The sequence below is a fragment of the Podarcis gaigeae genome, assembly GCF_964106915.1.
Source record: "Podarcis gaigeae genome assembly, chromosome: 3".
NCBI lineage: Eukaryota > Metazoa > Chordata > Lepidosauria > Squamata > Lacertidae > Podarcis > Podarcis gaigeae.
Window position 1 is genome coordinate 70658974 of NC_139680.1, and position 20254 is coordinate 70679227.

Consider the following 20254-nt stretch of genomic DNA (forward strand, 5'->3'; position numbering starts at 1 on the left):
ATAGTTAATATGAATTTGTACTAACACGAAAGTAAATTTGCCTCAATCCTGCTTTATTTGGCTTTAAGCTTCGGCACCCTTGTGAAGATTGATATTTCTTCATATAGGCATGAAACAAAAGAATTTGTTGCTGCTACTACTTGCTAGACATAATGACAGGCTACACACATAATTGGAATGTTAAACTGATATTCATGCAGCCAGTGAGGTGGTTTAACGCCTGCCATTTTGAGGAACATATCATGATAACTACAGGAAGCAAATGGCAGGGCACTGTTTCTTCTGTTGTGCCCAAGCCTGTTTTGTGCTAATATTTAGTATTGAGCTTAGAGAAACAAACAATAACAGTACATGTAGGCAATGAAGACTTCCCACTATCATTGCTTTTAGATATTCATCAGCTGCTTTCATAAAACTATATGCCTGTTTAAAACTATTTTGTTTTTGCAATTCAGTTATAGTAAAAGATTTTTATCTTCAGTACTATCTACTTTGATTTAGGCACTGTCCGATTTGTTGAAGTATTAAGTGTCTAAGCTTCGGCTATTGAAATAAGTAGAATTGACTGGATTATGCTTATTGTTAAATGTAGCAGTTGGACAGTGTTTCAGACGAATTTGATCTATGGTTATATGAAGTTTAATGTAACCACTGTTTTATTGTTAATAGTGAACAATCCCCCCCCCATATCCTTTAATTTCTTTATTTAGAGTGCCTTCGTGGGACAGGTGCAATGTTGAAATAGTTCACAATTTTTTTAAAAAAATCACTGGATATATACAGTAGATTAACTTTAATGTGAGTTAGTATCACAGTTAAGAATAGTAATGTGTTAGTGTTTCAGTATGTAGTTTTCTGCTCTGTTTGTTTTTGAAGGTGACAACTCATGTAACAGCACATTGTATATAAATGATATAATCAGATCTGATTATTCACTATTTAGAAATGTTTACTAGACCTATTTAACTTTACAATTCAGAATGTCTTTGTTATTTGTTGGAAATAGCTATATAATATTCTCTAACAAATGAACATCTGCTAACTTAATAGTATATCACTGATGCTGTTCTTACATTTGTGTTTTTGTAGTTGCTAGTTTTTATTCATGGAGCATAGTGAGAAGTGACTATCGATTTTTAGTTTTTCTCATGGTTAAGATGTGTAAAGGATGTAAAAGTAGTATTGTTCTCATTTGACTGACATTTAAGAGCTGACAGAATAAAATATAAAATTAACATATAGCTCAGATTTGTGTATTAATCAGGAAAAGATAGCTAGCAGGTGGCTCAGCTTGTTTTAAAATCCTGTAATTTGTTTCCCAAAGCTCTGCATACAGTGATGCAAAAAGAATTGCAGCAAAAGTAATTGCACATTCAAGAGTGATCAATGATGCTTGCATTAGGTAAAATATGGGGGCTCCATAATGTTTGACTGGCCTTAATAGGCAATCAAATCTGTCTTTTCTAGAACTACTTCCCAAAATAGTATGTCTTGTCTCTGATTAAGAATTTGGGAGAGTAGATTGACCCGGCAAGCATAGTGCTTGGTAATGGTGTTCCAAGTGTCTTAGCAGTGCAGCGTGGTTGCAGGAGCAATCTCCAAATCTGCTTGGAAGCCCAGTGCAACTGTGGGGATGATGTAGTTAGCGGGCAGGAATAGTTACACGCCCCAGAGGTCAGAGGATCCACTTTCTCCGGGGTGGAGAATCTCTGGTCTGTGGACCCATCTTTGCCCACCAGGAGGTTAAATTTGGTTGCTCTACTTCTGCCTCCTCTTCTTAGTCTTCTCCTTTAGTCCCTACCTCATCTTGCTGCATCCTCTTCCTAATTGTCACACTAAAGTTTCCAGGACTTAGTGCCACCTTTGGTCGGTCATGCAAACTACAGCATGACAACAGACCAGTGAAATATAGGGTGGAGAGATATTCTGTTCTGTGGGAAATTGAGTAGCAGTAATTAGGACAAGATTCTGTTTGTACTTAAACTACAGTCATGCTGATTGTTATCTCAATGTTTATTGCTATATTTTGAAGAAAATGGTGATTTCCTCCCTCTTTAAATTTCAGTTCAACTTCGTTGGAAGAATCCTTGGGCCCAGAGGGCTAACAGCTAAACAGCTTGAGGCTGAAACAGGATGTAAGATAATGGTCCGAGGCAAAGGGTCCATGAGAGACAAAAAGAAGGTAAGATAATTTAAAGATAATTTTAAAACTCCTAGTTTGTTAGAAGAGCTTGTTTATGCTATTTATATGTTCTTCATTGTTTGTACATATGATTATTTTATGCTGATTAAATAAACCTTGAGGCTTTTAGTTATATGGGAACTGTGTGTGTTTTGGTGGAGTGGACTCTAGAATTCATAACTGTTCCTACAGTATCAAGTATTCAAAGAGCTTCAAATGCATTATCTTGATAATCCTTTCAACATCATTGTAAGTAGGCCAGTACTAATATCCCTATAGCAAATTGAGGAGTTGAGACATGGGAACTTGCTTAAGGCCGTTTGTGATTTCATGGCTTGGAGTTCATACTTTTGGTGACATTGTAGATATATTATGACTGGGTGGTTGATTACAACAGCAAGAGTCCTAATGATAATAGGTTACTTGAGTAAACAGCTTAAATTATTTTCTGTGCTTCATCTTCTGCATGCTGAATGCAATGTGACTTGTGGAAAGATGCACATGACATTCCTATTTTGAAAATGGTGCAAATTACAAAGCTCCAGCTAGTTAAAATATAAAATTTGGTGATCTCAGGGGATAATGATGGCAAACTCAGAGCTAGATACTGAATTCTGAAATAGACAATGACTTGGTTGTGGAATTCAGTGTTGTTGCTACTGCAACTAAAAAGTTGCTTGAAAGAGAAACTCTTGAGATGCTTGAAATAATATTAGAAACTTTTTCAACTATGGTATTTCTCTCCGTGCCCTATTGTCACAAGCTGTCATCCTTGAAAATATTTAAGATACTAGAAAATCTCACAATTAACTATCTGTGAAACAAATCTTGCTATCCTTCACTTAATCTTGGTTCAGTCACAAACCATGTATGCCCAAGGTTTAATATCAAGGTCAGAGTGGAATCAGTGGATTACATTGCTGTTTAAACCATGCACCAGTTGGTTCCTTTTAAAAATAAATAACACTAAACCCCTTTAGATGGATTGCAATTTAAGACTCCGCACACTGCAGTACATTAAATTGGAAATATAAACAAACAAAATAAAAATATGCAGCAAATAATCAATCCTCTTCCCTGTTTTCCAAAACTGCATCTCCCACTTAACTCCTTTTATTTAATTATTCTCTGCATTTCTTCCAAAATCACCTTTTAATTGCTTGACTTTAAATTAATCCTGCTAATATATTTAATTGTTTACAGTAATTTAAATAATCCTAATATCTTCCCCATTCCTGATTAAAAGTCTTTGCTTCTTGATTTCTTATTCTTCTTTAGAGACCAAGTGCCCAAAGTGCAACCCAAAACCCACATTTATCACAGAGTGCCCAGAGCTGTTGAGCTTTTTTTGGGGGATGGGGGTTCCCCGGAGTTGTTGTTTCGGAGGGGATTTTGGGGGGGAGACTTCTCATAAATAGCTCACCATACATGACTTGCTAGTTATTTATTATTCTTAACCAGCCCTGTTAAGTGCAGATGGGGAATTGCCCAGTGAAGAGAAAGGAAGGCAAGAGAGCAGCCTTATTAGGGGGTGAAGTGGAGGCTTCCAGTTGCAAGGCAAAGCTGGTCTTGCACCTTTAGAAACAAGAAAGGCCTAGCAGGGTGTGCCACCAGAATGCTCTTTTCTCTAAGCGCCTTTTTTGCTGTTTTGCCACCAGGCTAAGTTTTGGCAAATGAGTGAGGCCACACCTGTGCCTTCTCTTGATCTGAGGCGGCTGCCTTGCAGCATCTCCAGCCGTGCTTCACCTGCTGCCCTTGTCCCATTGTAGGAGGCTGCCGTGGGCGGGCATCCTCGCAAGGGCGGCTGCAGGAGCAGCTCCTCCTGCCTGCTGCCACTGTTTGCTGTGGTCCCCGCCAGTGAAGCTGAAGGCCTGCCCCAGCCAGGGATCCTGCTCTGAGCATGCTGCCCAAAGTTATGCCACACAGGCCAACTGGGCTTTTGAGTTGTCCTGCTTCCTGCTGCTTCCTTGCTGCTGCGGAGAGCCATGGTTCAGGCAAGGCTCCAAGCGGCGCTCTGGTGGAGCCCCAGAACCTGGGTGGGAGCCGCGTGTTTGCAGCGTCCCTAAGGGCGGGTTGTGTACCAGGCAGGTTCCCGGGCACAGCACGTCCCCGCTCTCTGGCTTGTCACCTCACAGTAAAAATGACATACAGCGGTCAGTGGCGCTTCCCAATTTGGCTCGGCAGCTGTGGCTGGGGCCACCATGGGTGGGTGCGGGCCATATGCAGTCTACTTGGGGGCCTGAGGAGTGCTCGGCTGGTGGAGGAGTGGCCGCACCAGTGGAAAACAGCCGAGGGGGTGGGGCGGGCGGCTCTTCATCGGCTGCCACCACTGCCACCTCCACTCCAACAAGCAGCAGCGCAGATGGGCCGAGGGCTCTGCGTGCCCACTGTGGCACATGTGCCATAGGTTTGCCACCACTGGCATAGTCCATCAACTTTGCTTTCCATTCTTCCTTGGTTGGGACAGTGTCTTCTTCCCATCCCTGCACAAAAAGCATCCTTGCAGCCATGGTTGTATACATCAACAGTTTTTTTCCTGGTATTTCAGTGTATCCTGTCCTATTATTCCTAAAGGAAAAGCTTCTGGTTTTGTTTTGTTTTTAGTAATAGTTACCGTCAACTTTTTTTTCTCCAGTTCATTGTAAATAATTTCCCAGAAGTTTTTTACTATCTTACAAGACCACCATATATGATAAAATGTACCCTTTTTCTCTTTACATTTCCAGCATATATCTGACTTGTACATTTTCACTAATTTACTAGGTGTTAAATACCATCTGTACATCATTTTCATATAATTTTATTTCAGTGTATAACATGCTGTGAAATTCAAATCTGTGTTCCACAACCTTTCCCACGCTGCCAGTCTTTTGCCCAGTGTATCATCGCTGATTTCACCTGCTCGTCTTTTGTTTACTATTCCAAAATACATTTATACATCTTAGTCAATACCTTATCTTTATTTTCTATTAAATACAACTGCCTCTGTCAAGCAAGCAGAGATTCCCCCCGCCCCACTTGCAAGGAGGCATTAATTACCTTTCTGGCCCACCCAGCTGTCCCCTCCCTGTTAGTTTTTTATTACCCAAGAGGGGCAAGGGGTCAAAGTTCAAGTGATTGCCCTCACTAATCGAAGCAGACCCTGTCCACCTCCTTAATCCTTACTATTTGAAACCAACACAACAGGTATAGACAGTGCTCTGGACACTCTTTGAGATTCATCTGTAATAACAGTGGAGCCAAGATCCTGGTGTATGGAAGTAATTTTGTCATCAAAATGCTTTGCAAATAAGTCACAGTGAGCTACTGTCTGTTCCACCTCCTCCTTCAGGCCAGATTGTAAGTGGTCCCACATTACTGAAGTTCTGCCAGATGGCATAGTGAGGATGCAATGGAGGCAGCAAAGTATACCTCTTTTGCTGCTTTCACTGCCACTAGGTAGGCTCGATGATGATTGCATTTGATTTAATCTTTCCTCCACTTGCGTTCAAGCAGTTTCCCAACTTGTTTCCTAACCCTAAGCTCTGGAGTATAACAGGGAGTCAATCGGACTCCATGAAGTGGGAGAGGGTGCTTAGGGACTATCCTGTCAATAGCTTGAGCCATTCAGATAGTCCAGAGATTGTTAAATCCCCACAAAACCAGCAGTCTTGTAGTCCTGAACACCACCTCCAAGAAAAGCTCTGTTAGCTCAGGCGATAAACCAGCAGAACCCCCAGTCTATCGTATTCCCCATCCCTGGACAGAGAGCCTAGAAACAGAGGGGGTGATTTCTATAAACCACATCAATTTCCCCTCTCTGACCCTCAGGTCTGTCTTAATATTGCACCAAATACCCAGGGTAGCCACACTCTACCCTTCTCACTCACCCAGGTCTCAGTGATACAGACCAGATCAGCCTTCTCATCCACAATCAGATCATAGATGAGGGAGGTCTTATTCTGAAACGACCTAGCATTTGACAACAGCAGTCACAGACACGAGGGTTGGCTGACAGGACAACCACAGTTCCCCAGGTTGGAGGAGGGATTGGCACACAGCCACAATGACCAACTGCCTGTGCTGTGTGCCCCTTACCCAGCCAGCCCCACCTTTCCCACACCATGCCTTCCTCAAGCCTGAACCACTGTGATTGCTCCCCCTACTTCGTCCCACTGCTCCTCTATTTCCAGGCATATCTTTCTTTTATTTAAAGCAAACCAAAACTTTTAAAATTCCACAAATTAAAGTCATTTAAAACATTTTAAAGAATTGCAGCAGTAAAACCAATAACACAGCCCCGAACAAGAGCCCTTAGACCATGGTGATCCAACACATGTCTCAAGGGCCACATGCAACCCTTGTGGGTGGCCCTTGGCAACATTTGACACACATCCCCCCCCCCCCCCGGGTAACTAAGGTTCTGGGCTTGGGGAAGAAGGTGTGATAGAGCTCTGACCCAGGCCCTAGAGTTTTGCTGCCTTCTTTCCAAAGTCTAGTTAGTGCTTTCCGAGCTTTGGGAAGGAGGTGAGAGGGCTCTAGGACCCTGCTGGACCCCTTGTGCTGCCAGAACCTTGCACCTGCTTTCCAAAGCCTGGCGCCTCACTTACCCAACTTTGGGAAGGCAGCACAAGAGCAGGGGTAGGGTGGGCACACAAATTTTGGGGCATGCTTCCTTTCCCTGCAACACAAGGCAGTATGTGGCCCACGAGTTCCATGCTGAAGTACACTTGGTACTTGGACTGCCCTGGCCTAGACTCTGCCAAATTGCTCTGTGGCCTCCATTTTTCCTTTTATATATTTCATATTAAAAGTATATGAAATATACCTCTTCAGTGTTTTGGAAATCTCTAAGCAGTGTGCAGCCCCCCAAAAAACAAGCAATATTTTTGAAACATTACAACCCCAATCACTAAAATAACAATTTAGAAACACATAAAAGCATTATTTAAATGCTGGATTTTCAGTTCCTCATCCCCCTTTCTTTTCTGAGAGACGAAGCCATGCTGATTGTGGAAACCCTCAGAGGCCAAGAGGGAACAGGGTGTGGGGAATCTTGCATTTTGATGGACAGGTCTAGCTTTTAATCATGGTGAATAATTTTCCCAGTGCATTCCAACCTTCAAGTATTAGAATGATTTCAGAAGCATATTAAAAAGCAGGTTTCATAGGGCCAGATTCAAGCACCCAATCCCCTTAACTGCAGCCTGCACAAGGACTCCCGCTAGTGCAGTGGGAATTCCCTCCCTCCCCTTGCTTCTCTCAAATCCACTCAGGAGGATCAGGAAAATGTCAAGAACAGCATGCGGGCAGACAAGGAGAGATCATTCCGTTGGGCAAGCAGAAAGGCTTCTGCTGGCAGAACAATATCCTTAGTGCTATGTTGAATTTTACCCATGGTGTTGCATGTTTATTAGTCATTTTCTTAACTTTAAAAGAGAAGACATCTGCTGGCAGTTTTGTAAGAGACAATTGTCTTCTAATGAGAAGCTTGTATGTACAGAAGAAAAAGAATAGGGTTGATTGCTTACAATCTAAAAAAATATATATATAACCACATTTTTGGATTATTTGTGTATCTAATTGCTATGCAATCAAAACTATGTGAACTGTAGTTATTTGAAACTACGAAATGAAAGGCAATCATTTATGGGGGAAATATCACATTCACATGCAAGCCTGCCTGAAAATTAGAGTTAGGTGGCTCTTGTGTTTAATTATAGGTGTCTGGAAAATAAAGTTATGCTTGTGTATTAAATGAATGAATGTGACCCTGAAACATCAGCCCTGCTTTGTTGTTGCAGAGCAACTGGCACAGAGGAGAACTGAGTAGTGTTGTGTATTTTGGTGATAAGGGACTATGTCAGAATGGCTGTTAATTACCTGCTTTGTTTGATTAAGGAAGTAGTGGCTCTGCACTTTCTTCTCAACAGTGACAGCTTTCAGTTAAACTTGTTTTAAACTCTGATAGTGCCATCTCTCTTTTTCTGGAGATGAAGAAATTTAATACATTTTAAGCATGCTTAGAGGCAGCATTTCTTCGTGTGAATATAGTGTTTACTACAAGGTGTGTCATGTTTATGATACCAGGTATTCAGTAATGAACTAGAAATAGTTATACTCATGGAGAGAGCAGAAAATGTTTGATTTAGTTTGCAAATAGTTAGATATCTATTTGGGCTAGAAGCATGAAATCAACTAGAATAATTGAGGAACTGCTCAATAATTATGCAATTAACTTTGCTTTAAGGTCTCCTGCTAGTGATGTGATTTTGGCAATAAAGGTTTTTCTGCAAAGAATACTCTGAAATGTACGAGAATGTTTTATTTTGCTGAGAAATTTGTATTTCAGATGCCTTTTGGAGGTATACAAGAACTTTGCAGGAAAAACACTTGGTGTCATTGTCATAAAACTCGATGCTAAAACCTGAGACTTCTAACATACAAGCTCTCCCAATTGTTTCTTGAAGTATAATAGTAGTAGAGCTTTAAACAGTGCCATAGAAGTATTTGATAGTCTTTACTGCCCTTTCTTACATGATTTCTTCACAGAATTGTAGAATTGTTTGCTATAATATTGCAACTAGACAGCTAATGGCCACGTGGTAAATCCTCGTCTGATTTTTCCAGTCTGTTAACACGCCACATCAGCTCTTTGTGTCATATTCCTTCCCTTTGGCACTGGAGTGATTGTATCTCTTGCAAGCCAGCTGTAGGGCTGATGAAGGTATGGAGCTTTCTTCCACCTCACTTCATGTTAGTGGAGTTCTGTGCACTCATATGCACAGAATCCCTGGTTGCCTATGGCAGTCAGTTGAGTTGCTAAGCACTAAGCTGTCTTGGTTCACTTCTTGATGGGGTATAGGCTTTCGACACTGTCCTTCTGTTACAACTTTGCTTGTCCATTCTGATAATCAAGGTAATTACATAGCTTTGTGATTCCACATATGTTAGAATTACCGTGGGTTTCAACATGATTTTTAACCTAGTATGAACACCCCCCCCCCCCCCATGCACCAAATCCTCACCTATGTGTGCATAGCTGTTCTAACCTCAACTTGTAATGAAGTTTTGGTCAGTTTTGTACTTAGAGATACTATGGTCTGTGAAATTTCATAGTAGCGATAATTGGTAAGGAAGGTGACGCAAGTTCATACGAACCTTGATAATTATGTATCTAAAATACTTCGGTACCGGTAATCTATTGCAGGAATTATGGTGCAAAATGAGTTAAATCTAGAAGCTGAATCTGATTCAAAGTTGAGCACTAATGATCTGAGAACTACTAGAAAAGACAGTAAATGGGATCAGTACTCAGGGTGATATCTAACTAGACCCATTGAAATAAATGCATTTAGGTTGCTTAAGTCCATTGTTTTTAATAGGTCTACTTTGATTGTGGATAACATTGGATACCGCCCTCAATTTTTGTGAAAATAGGGAGTTTTGGTTTTTGGGTAGTAACAAAACTCAGTGGCTTTAGAACTATCAGAATAAGGAGATCAAAGCTCTTTCGCTTTTGGGAGTTCCTCCTGAACACATTCACGTTACCCCTACTTTAAACTTTTCAAGCATACAAACTCCCAAAGCAGTTTAGAAAATGTTGAATGATACAGTAGTAATAAAGATTAAAAGGCATAGCAGAATAAGATGAAAACAAAAGAGCAACAAAATCATGGACAAACCCATCAGTCAAAACTAAACACCCTGAAAAGCCTTAGTGAATAGAATCTTTACCTGAAACTGAAAAGCTTCTCTTGGGAGAAAGTTCTAGGGGCAGAGCACCACAGCAGAAAAGGTCACACTGCCCCCCCTGCCCCCACCGGTTTTGCTACAGAACATGCTGGGGTGCACAAAGGGATTGTAATACCTGGCATAATAGTGATTGGGCTGTGAAACAGATTGGAAACCAGTAAAGCTGCTTCAAGGCACAGATATTAGCCCCCTGAAGTCCACTTTAAAACAAATAGCAGGAGCCTTATTTTAGTTGATCACCTATTAAGTAGTGACTGGTTTGAAACCAGACCATTTCTAGATGGTTTCATTACCACTATAGCTGTAAAGAAAAAGAAAAAAACACCTTGAAAATGTACTATAATCTCATTATACAGGTGTTTTTCTATAATATGTACTTGAAATTTCTCTAGTTATTTTGGGCCATGTGCTTCAGCCTTTTAATTGCTGGTGCTAGTGTTTAGTATGTTATAGCCAAATTGAGCACTTGATTAATATGCAGTAAGAGATTTTCAATATTGCTGCATGATTAAAATGTTGCTGTTTTAACTTGAGTTTCATGATTTAACTTGATTTGAGGTTAATATTTATGAGCCTGTTAAATTGACATACTACTGAGGCTATAAAGACAGATGTATGAGGTAGGGAAGAGCATAGCAGGTTAGATTAATAATGAACCCAGGTGCTGAATTTTTACTATTAGTTATCCCACTCCCTCCAAGGAAACAAAAGTGGCATAGAGTGGTACCTTGGTACTCAAACAGCTTGGCTCCCGAACTCCGCAAACCTGGAAGTGAGTGTTCCGGTTTGCGAATGTTTTTTGGAAGCCAAATGTCCAGTGCGGTTTACGTGACTTCTGATTGAGTACAGGAAGCTCCCGCAGCCAATTGGAAGCTGTGCCTTGGTTTCCGGATGGTTTCGGGAGTCGAACAGACTCACGGAATGGATTAAGTTTGAGAACCAAGGTACCACTGTATATGGTTCTGTTTCCCATTTTTAAACCCCCAAACAATACTGTTAGGTTGTGAGTTATCCAAGGTCCATTGAGCTTTGTGACTAAATATAGATTTGAACCATTGACTCTTAGGTCCTAGGCTAGCACTCTGATTACTGCGCCACTCTGGTTATAATGCCTATGTCATCAAAACTGGGAGTAGGGAAATCCCAAGTTGAATAAAAACAAGGGAGCAAAACCTTCCCTGAATAGCCAAATGCAAGCTGATGCTCAACATCCACAGAATGCTTAGTGCCGGGGTGTGTGTGTGTGTGTGTGTGTGTGTGTGAGAGAGAGAGAGAGAGAGAGAGAGAGAGAGAGAGATGAGGACAGAAAGTAATGGGGAAGGGTCATATAATGAAGAAACTTGAAAGACTGCATGGCTGACAGAAAAGCCACTCCACACAAAACACTTCATTGCATGTTCTACATGTGCTACGCCATCATCTAAATTATATAAGTATATGGAACACCAGTTTTTTTAAAAAAATATTTTTTATTGGTTTTCCAACACAAATAAAAAACAAAACAACACACTCACATAAACAGACGAAAACATATAAACATGTATAATTTCAAAAACGTTTTTTTCATAACCTTCTCGGACTTCCCCTTACCTCCCCTTTTCTGCATCCTTGTTTTAAAATTTCTTCAGCAACTATTCAGACCAATTAATTAATTACTTATTTTCTTTTTAAACTTCTTCTAACACTTAATCGGTTATAGCTGTAATTCTATATTTTCCTTTCCCCTGACATTTTAGCATTCTTCAATTTTACAACAATTTTTAAGATATACTTTAAATTTCTTCCAATCTTCTTCCACCGTCTCTTTTTCTTGGTCACGGATTCTGCCGGTCATCTCCGCTAGTCCCATGTAGTCGATCACCTTTGTCTGCCATTCTTCCAGTGTGGGTAGTTCTTGTGTCTTCCAATACTTTGCTAAGAGGATCCTTGCTGCTGTGGTAGCATACATAAAAAACATCCTATCCTTCTTTGATACCAATTGGCCGACCATGCCCAGGAGAAATGCCTCTGGTTTCTTATGAAAAGTACATTTAAGTACCTTCTTAATTTCATTATAAATCATTTCCCAGAAGGCTTTAATCTTCGGGCAGGTCCACCAAAGGTGGTAAAAGGTTCCTTCAGTTTCATTACATTTCCAGCATTTATTATTGGACAAATGATAAATTTTTGCGAGCTTGGTTGGGGTCATGTACCACCTGTAAATCATTTTCATAATATTTTCTCTTAAGGCATCACATGCCGTAAATTTTATACCGGTGGTCCATAACTGTTCCCAATCCGCAAACATAATGTCATGACCAATGTCTTGTGTCAGACATTGGAACACCAGTTTTCTCTTGCTTCATCTTTTATGTTGTACAGTTACTCTCTGCAGATGACTCTTCCTGTCAGCAGCGAACATCCCAGCCAACCTGCTTTGTGAAATATACACATCTTCAGCAGTACATTAGCAGAGGGTAGAACAATCACTGTGTTCTTAAATGTCATGTTATAGAATTACTTCTGCATTAGGAAATGCTGCACTTAGTGCATAATTTGTGGCCTTCTTGTCAGATGGTGGCATACAATACTTGCATCAAAACTCTTAGGGATACTTAATGTATCTTACTTCTAATGTGACAGTTAAATGTTAACTGTCCATGTATTGATACAAAACATTTTATTGCATATCTTCAATTTTCAAGTAAAATAGAATTGGGGTTCCAAAGCCTGTCAGCTGGTCAAATATGCCTTGATATGGATGGAGCCATTGTGTAAAGCGAGATGAGCGTTGCACCCCATAGTCGCCTTTTACTGGACTTAACCATCCTGGGGTCCTTTACCTTTACCTAGAGCCACTGTGTAAGTGATTTTAGCAATGGCTAGAGTTAGAAGCCCTTGCTCCTCAATTCTTAGGTTGGCCATTTAAGAAACATGGCTTACCTGTGGCAATTTCAGGATTGTAAGGTGCAGGAGGAATAATAATGACTGTACTTGTACAGCAGTGAATGCAAATGTATTCACACTATGCCATACATCTACACCCCTTGATAAGACCATGGAAGGGTCTGGCACCATTTTGGAAGGTTCATTCATCAAGTCTGCATACACATACATATACTGTCCCACATAGGTAATGCATACCAGATCTGGCACTTTAAACATACTAGCAATGTGGCTTAAATGATAAATGCTGTTCATGACAGCCACTTGCATATTTTTACTAATTTTTGTAAAAATAAATAAATAAATAAATAAATAAATCAGGATAATTTCTGAAGCATCCGGACAAAGGCTGGGGTAGAATGGAACTATATACAGTTCTTAATAGGACTTTTCAGTAGACAAATTAGCTACTTGCTTCCAAAGTTGTAGTATAAATCCTTTAAATCATCAGCAATAGTCTGATCTTTCAATGACTTTCACTTCTGATTTGTAATTATGTCTTAGAATATGTGGGCTGTTTGCATATGAGTTTTTGTGCTGTAAGTTTAGATTGTACTTTACTGTGAAATGTCAAATTATTATATTTCTGTTCAATATAACATGCAGTGGTTATTTGTTCTGAGTGGTCCCTTACATTCCCACATATGCCCCTGCCTCAACCCAAGTGTTAGATAGAATATTATTGAAGGTCATGTCACACTCTGGGAGAATTATTTTGTATCCATGAAGTATTTACTCTTAGGAAACTTGGAACTGCTGTCACACCAACAATCACCTTTAAAAGTCCCCCCTCCAAACCAGGTTTCCAATTGAATGACAGTTTGACTTGTGCAGATGTAATGCTACTTATTCTGTGTTGTGCCAACTGCTGTTCAGAATAATAGTGATAAATTTCAATTACTGTTACAGTAAATGCCCTGCTCTTGGGAACATCTGTGGCTTACACTCCTTCCTGTACACTCCTCTTGTCTATTTTCTGAGTTTAGCCATAGCTGTGTTACATCTGAATTGGACCTTTTTGTCATTTGTCTTGTCATCTGACCATAACCTGATTGGTTGAATTTTTTACAAACTAAAAGGTTATAAAAGCCTTCTTCCAAACATTCAGTAAATGTTTCACAGATAGCATAATTGAGACTTGTATGGTACATTTGTATGTAACATACAGCCCATTCCTAAGTATGTCTTTTCAGAAGAAAGCGCTATTGAGTGCATTTTCTCTTCAGATTCTCTTTCTTGCATTTTGTCTTCAGATTTGATGGGGAAACTTCTGAAGTTTCAACCAATGACCCAGGATACAGCCATGTATTGCCTATAAAAGGGGACACTAACCTTTTAAGATCAGAGAGACACATTTTGAATTTTGAAGGGAGTGTTGTGGACATCAGTCAGAGAATGTTTGCCCTGTGGGGGGGGGGGCACAGCCAGTGTTGGATATCAGGGTCTCCCATTGCAACAGCGCCCTGTGCAACAACAAAATTTGGTGCCCCTCACCTCTTGTGCTTTTTTGTAAATCATAGTTGTGGCAGCCCTGAGGCTCTGTGCCCAGCTGTGAGTGAACCAGTTGCGCCCCCCTAAATCCACCACTGGCATAGCATAACACAAAGTAAGAGAGAATATAGTCATTGCCTCTCCACCCCAAACACAACAACAACCTCATGCTTTCCACCAGAAGTTAACTATGTGGAGATCACACAATATTGATTTTTCCCTTGCTGTCTCTCATCTACCAAGAAATCAGTTACTTCTCTGGATGCAATTGCATTTTTATAACTTATAAATGGATCAGGTATCTTAACAAAACATGTTGCAGCTAAGACAACTCAAAATAAATATGATGGCGGTGTTTTTCCCCCCCAGGAAGAACAAAACAGAGGAAAGCCGAACTGGGAACATCTGAATGAAGACCTGCATGTACTAATCACTGTGGAAGATGCTCAAAACAGAGCAGAAATCAAACTGAAGAGGGCTGTAGAAGAAGTAAAAAAATTACTGGTACCTGCAGTAAGTAAATATATTGAAATATTCATGTTTTATGATATGTTCTTTAAATTGGGAATGAGAATATTCAGATTAGGTTACATTCTTGTGAGCGTAGTTTCAGAGTGGAGTATTTTTTGATGCACTACAATGTCATAAAGGATATTAATAGGAATAAATCTATAAGTTGTTCAAAAGTCAGATTTCTCCTAATGGAAAAGGATAATTTATAATGCATTCTCATAATTGAAAACTATGGGTCATTTTAGAGCTCTTTGACCACAATCTAGAGAACTGTGTGAGGCTGTTGACATAAAAACAAAGCAAACTACTTTTTAAACTTGTGAAATATTAGAATGTGATTCTTTCAAAAGCACGTTTAGCACGTTACAGAGGGTTGTTGTTAAGAGAAGAAATGTCAAAAGTTCAGAAAGCCATAAGAAAACACTTGGGTACACCTAAAGTAACTATCTGGGTTCTATGCAAGATGTGTAATTTAAAACGTGGGTGGGGCCTAACAAAGTGTTTATGAAATGTACAACTCCTATCTAACTACCAATAAACCTCACCAGTTTCTTGATGGTGGCCATAATATTTATTTGGCTGCCACATGTGAAGAATCAAGTTTTTATAAAATTGATTTGCTGAGGTATTACTAAATAGGTCTTTACTAATTCTACATATTGCCAACAAGACATAGAACACTAGGAAATAGAAATGTATGAATGAGATCACTTTAAGGTTGCAGGTGTTCAAACTGTTTTTGCTTTAACTTGTTCAATGTTTCCATGAAAGAATGAGCAGAATTCACTGATGATAAGGGGCAGTGCTAATTTTCCATGGAACAAAAATTCATAATTAACTTCATGGGTATTCAGTTTTTGAGTTGGAGAAATTCCATTTGATGCGTGTATGTGTAGGTGCATATATAACATTATCAGGTTATGTGAAATTTGAGAGATTTTTACAAGGAAGATAAGCACAATGCAGTACAATTTTCAATTATAGGATTTTTAAATTAAATTTTATTGTTGTTAGCTGCCCTGAGCCCGGCTTCGGCTGGGGAGGGCGGGATATAAATAAAATTATTATTATTATTATTATTATTATTATTATTATTATTATTATTAAAATGAAGCTGAAGTATTTGTCATATAGAGGAAAGAAGTAGTATCAAGTACAAATTATACATTAGTACCACAGAAAAACATGTTTGGTCAGTATAATTTAAGGTATTACTATACTAGACAGAATGGTTCAGAGTACATTTTTCATATTTTTAACAAATGATTGAGACATTAGGAAATTTCACTGAAGTTCTTTTTAGTTAGACCTTAATTGGAGAGAAAGGAGCATATACTGCTTTCTTCATCATTTACAACTACAATTTAGTAGCTGGTTGATAGTTTCATAGAACTTCATTTGAAACTGATACCTTAATATTAAACATGTATACATATACTAGGACTGTCAACTGATTGCACTGTACTGTACTTGAAGCTATCTTCCTTTGAACTGATTAAATTGATTAAATTAAAAAACCTTTTGCGTATTACAAAATCAACTTAGATGCCCTTTTTACAGCACATGAAGCATAAGAATGTATAATTTAATGAACAATAAAATATATTTTTGATTTTCCTCAAAATGATGATTAGCTAATCTGCTGATTAAAACCCTTTAAAGCTTAACCAGTTGATGTCAGACAATGAAGTGTATGTGTTTCAGTGTTGCATGCATAGTCAAATAGTTGAACAGATCTTGATTCATTTGGAAGTGTATGACTTTAAGATTGTAGCAATTTTAACTGGTACAGCTTTCATTTAGGAGTCAGCTATGTTAAATTTATTTTGAAAAGTTACTCAAATTATGAATGTGCTCCTCCAGAGATAATGATAGGTTCAAATCAGGATATAAAGAATATGGTGTGCATAAAGGAGAGAATATTTATGATGCATGCAAGTTGCAGATAGTCAGCTCCTAATTTCACTACAAATCAAGTTTTTGTGTGTGTAAATCATTGCTTAGTTCTGCTTGATAATTTGAATCATTCTTTTTTACACTGTTCATTGTTTTAGCACATGCTGGTTTTTCTCTGTCTCCATTTCAGTATTGGATTTTCTTTGCAAGTTATATTCTTTAGGAGGTTATGAATGAATATTCGTACAGTCATGAAAAGGGAGAGGTGGTTTGAGTACCTTGTAACTAAATGTTAATGACTATTGCTGTATATATGGAACATGGAGAGGACCATATTTGTTATTAATAATGTCATAAGTGTGAAGGGACAATGTGCATAAATACTGGTCTTGATTATTCCTCTTTATAAATTGCTAGATTGACTTCCCAAATGTGATGTTAACGTAATGGAAGTGGTTTGTTTTGTGAGACTGCCACTAAACCTCCCTATGCTTTTTATGCTAAGAGTGGTTCTCTGTTTCATTGTAAATTTACATTGGTTCTATGTTAACTGCCACTTACTTTAGAAGTATGGAGTCAACCTCAGAAATAGTTGCTTGTTCTTCCTCCTTAATCCCTCTTCCCTCAAGTCTTTACAGCACTGATACTAAAGATGATTAAGGTTAACCGGGGTTCTAGTTTAACCAAGGTCTGAAACTGCATTTGCAAATGGTTTCAGAGACTCACAAATCATAAGTCATATGCTCAGAGGCATGAATACAGTCAACAAGACTAGTAGCCATTGATATCATTTTGTCCATGCAATTCTCTTTTAAAGGTTTCAAGTTGTTGGCTATCACTGTATCTTGTGAAGGGGAAAACTCCATAGTGCTACTATGTGTTGTGTGAAGACTTCTTTTTGTCTGTTCTGAATTTTCCAGTGTTAAGCTTCATTGTCCTGAGATTTAATACCATCTTCACACCAATATTTTATCTTCCTTTTCAATGTTCTCCCCCTTACTGCTTTTCTGAACTATAAACCCCGCAAATATTACTTATAGGGCAATTTATCTAGCCCATTTCTGAACTTTGCCCTTTCTGAACCTTTTCCAGGTCTACAATAATGTTTTTTTCAGGTGAGGCAACCAGAGCCACACAGCATATTCCACATGTGGTTCCACCTTAGATTTATATAAAAGCATTATGTTAATGACAGTTTTATTTCCCACCCCTTTCCTAGAGTTTGCAATTTTCACAACTGTTGCACACTGGGTGAACACTTTTATTAAGCTATCCACCATGATTGATTTTTTGGTTGTTCACAATTCACACCTCATTTGTGTATATGTGAAATGAGGATTTAATTGGGTTTTGCCTTAACCTGCATCAGTGCACACGTAGCATCTGCCCATTCAGCTACCTTGCAGAAATAATTTTGACGCTTATTGCAGTCTCTTTTTGTTTTAACCACCTTAAACAATTTAGTGTAATCAGCAAACATAACCACCTCACTGCTGACTCTAGATCATTAATGAATAGAATAGACACACAACATTGCATGGCTTTTGGAGGTCACTGAGCATCATCAGTTCTAGCTGGACTGCTGGTGGAAGGGTTACTCCCTCTTGGGTTTTTAACGTTGTCGTGTGGTTGTTTTTTTTTTTGCATACCTTAGGTTTTGCTCAAATATGCTGATACTTCCTTCTTATTTCTCAACAGCTTTGCTTTGTCTCCAGTCGTGTAGTTTACTATTAGAGGAATAATAAACTATTCACAATAGTTAATGCAGTTTAGGCAGATCAAACATCTGGTTTCCTGGACAGTTTTTACATGGACAGCAATTTGTTAATTTTGTAGGCTTTACATTTTTTCCTAAGGAAGATCTCATGACATCCTGTGATTATATTGTCAAATTTTATTCTATCCTTTTTGTGGTAGATGGGGCCCCAGGAATGGGTTCACCTGGAATACCATGGGTTCCGCTTAGGTGATGAATGCCTCACAAATGGTTTAGGTGTAGGTAATGTGCTGTTAATCCCACCACACTTCTAAGAGTTGTTTCAGAACAGAAAATAATTTAAAGTGGCATGGTTTGAATAAAGAGAACTATGGCTCTAGCCATAGTTTTGGTTACTATAACATAGCTAAATCTGTATCCACCAGCAGTTGAGTTTAATTAACAATAATTCAGTCCAGTAACCCTAGGGAATAGTTGAAATATCCACTGTTGCAAGGAGAATATTTAAATCTTTAGCTCATAAAATGGTAGGGGTCTAGGGATACTTAACACGTTGAATTTAGATTTAGAAGATCCTGATTGCTTCTCTTAAAGTTAAGTGTCAATGCCAGCGAATCAGAGTTCCCAAATGCATTCTAAAAGATGGAGATAAGGCCATTTCTTCTGTCAGGAATGTACTCGCATTTCTGCCTATAGCAGAAGCAGGTTTTGTTCAGCATAAATATTTTTTTAACCTTGGACTATTGTACTTGGACTGAAGTATGCATTACAATCAGAGTGCTGGTTTGTTAGGCCCCTTATTACTGGCCTCTAGTTGATACATCTCTCAGCCACCACAAGACCTCAGACCTGATTTGATGCCACTATTTTGCTGTTTTTTTTCAATGTAGTACTTGGCTGCTCTGCTTGGTTTTACTTTTGCCAGTTCAGGCAGTCAAAACTTTATAGTATAATGTCAGATGTAGTTGTGGCTCATAAATGCAGGTGAAATCAAAGAACTTGCTTCTCAGTTAATGATGGGAACAGAGATTGGAGAACTGTAAATTATGTTTTACTTCTGCATTCCTTTTAATAATTGAATTGGCTGTTATAATAGATCCATCCTACATTTAGGATTTTTTTTTTACTATCAGGTGGTTCTAAAATCTCTTATTTGGCTTCTGGTCAAATGAGATTCACAGAACCTGGCAACATGCTCTGTAAGTTGCATCAGCTTAATTTGCAGAAGTTCACTTGAACTATGTGAGTAGTGAGGGCCTGCAATAAAATAGTGTTGTGCCAACCAGGCTGAGTATCTGTAAGAAGTGGTAGAATTAAAGGAAACTGCTTTAATATTTAAGGAGCATAAGAACATGGTTCCTTCATATAACAAGCAAGCCGTAGTTCTCTTTCACGCCAGTGTGTTCTGTGACAGTTCTAATATGTTAATTTAAAGCAGAAGTAAAAAGCTTCTCTGATTTTCTTTCTTCTTTTTGAACTAAATTTACTTTTGTAATCTGCTAGACATTTTGACCAGATTACTGAATGAGGCTGAAAATAAGCTTTACTAGTACAGTGGTCTTATTTTAACAGGACATCTCTAGTAGTGACCGAACCGAATTGCAAATTACAAAGTCATAAATCTGTTACAGCAACTTTCTGAACTATGTTAAGAACATATTCATTTGTAATAGTGAATTTTTGATCCAGCTCTGATTCCATGCAGTCTTAAAGTCAGCAGTGGTGTTTGCATTTTAAATGATGCTGCTCATCTGTTTTCTGATGTTGCTGCACTTGAGCAGAGGTGGCATAAAGAA

The 20254-nt window shown here is 38.8% G+C and overlaps 1 protein-coding gene across 23 annotated transcripts in view; it reads left to right on the plus strand.

Annotated features, from left to right (window-relative positions):
• QKI (QKI, KH domain containing RNA binding) overlaps window positions 1-20254 on the plus strand; it is a 112667-nt gene that overhangs the window by 47932 nt on the left and 44481 nt on the right. For all 23 annotated transcript variants that reach the window (XR_014562543.1, XR_014562544.1, XR_014562545.1 and 20 more), the window contains exons 3-4: window positions 2066-2182; window positions 14702-14845. Coding sequence is in view for 18 of the 23 variants with exons in the window: in XM_083732707.1 (XP_083588833.1) it covers window positions 2066-2182; window positions 14702-14845 (261 nt within the window). In the remaining 5 variants the exon portion in view is untranslated. The remainder of the gene's footprint in view (window positions 1-2065; window positions 2183-14701; window positions 14846-20254) is intronic.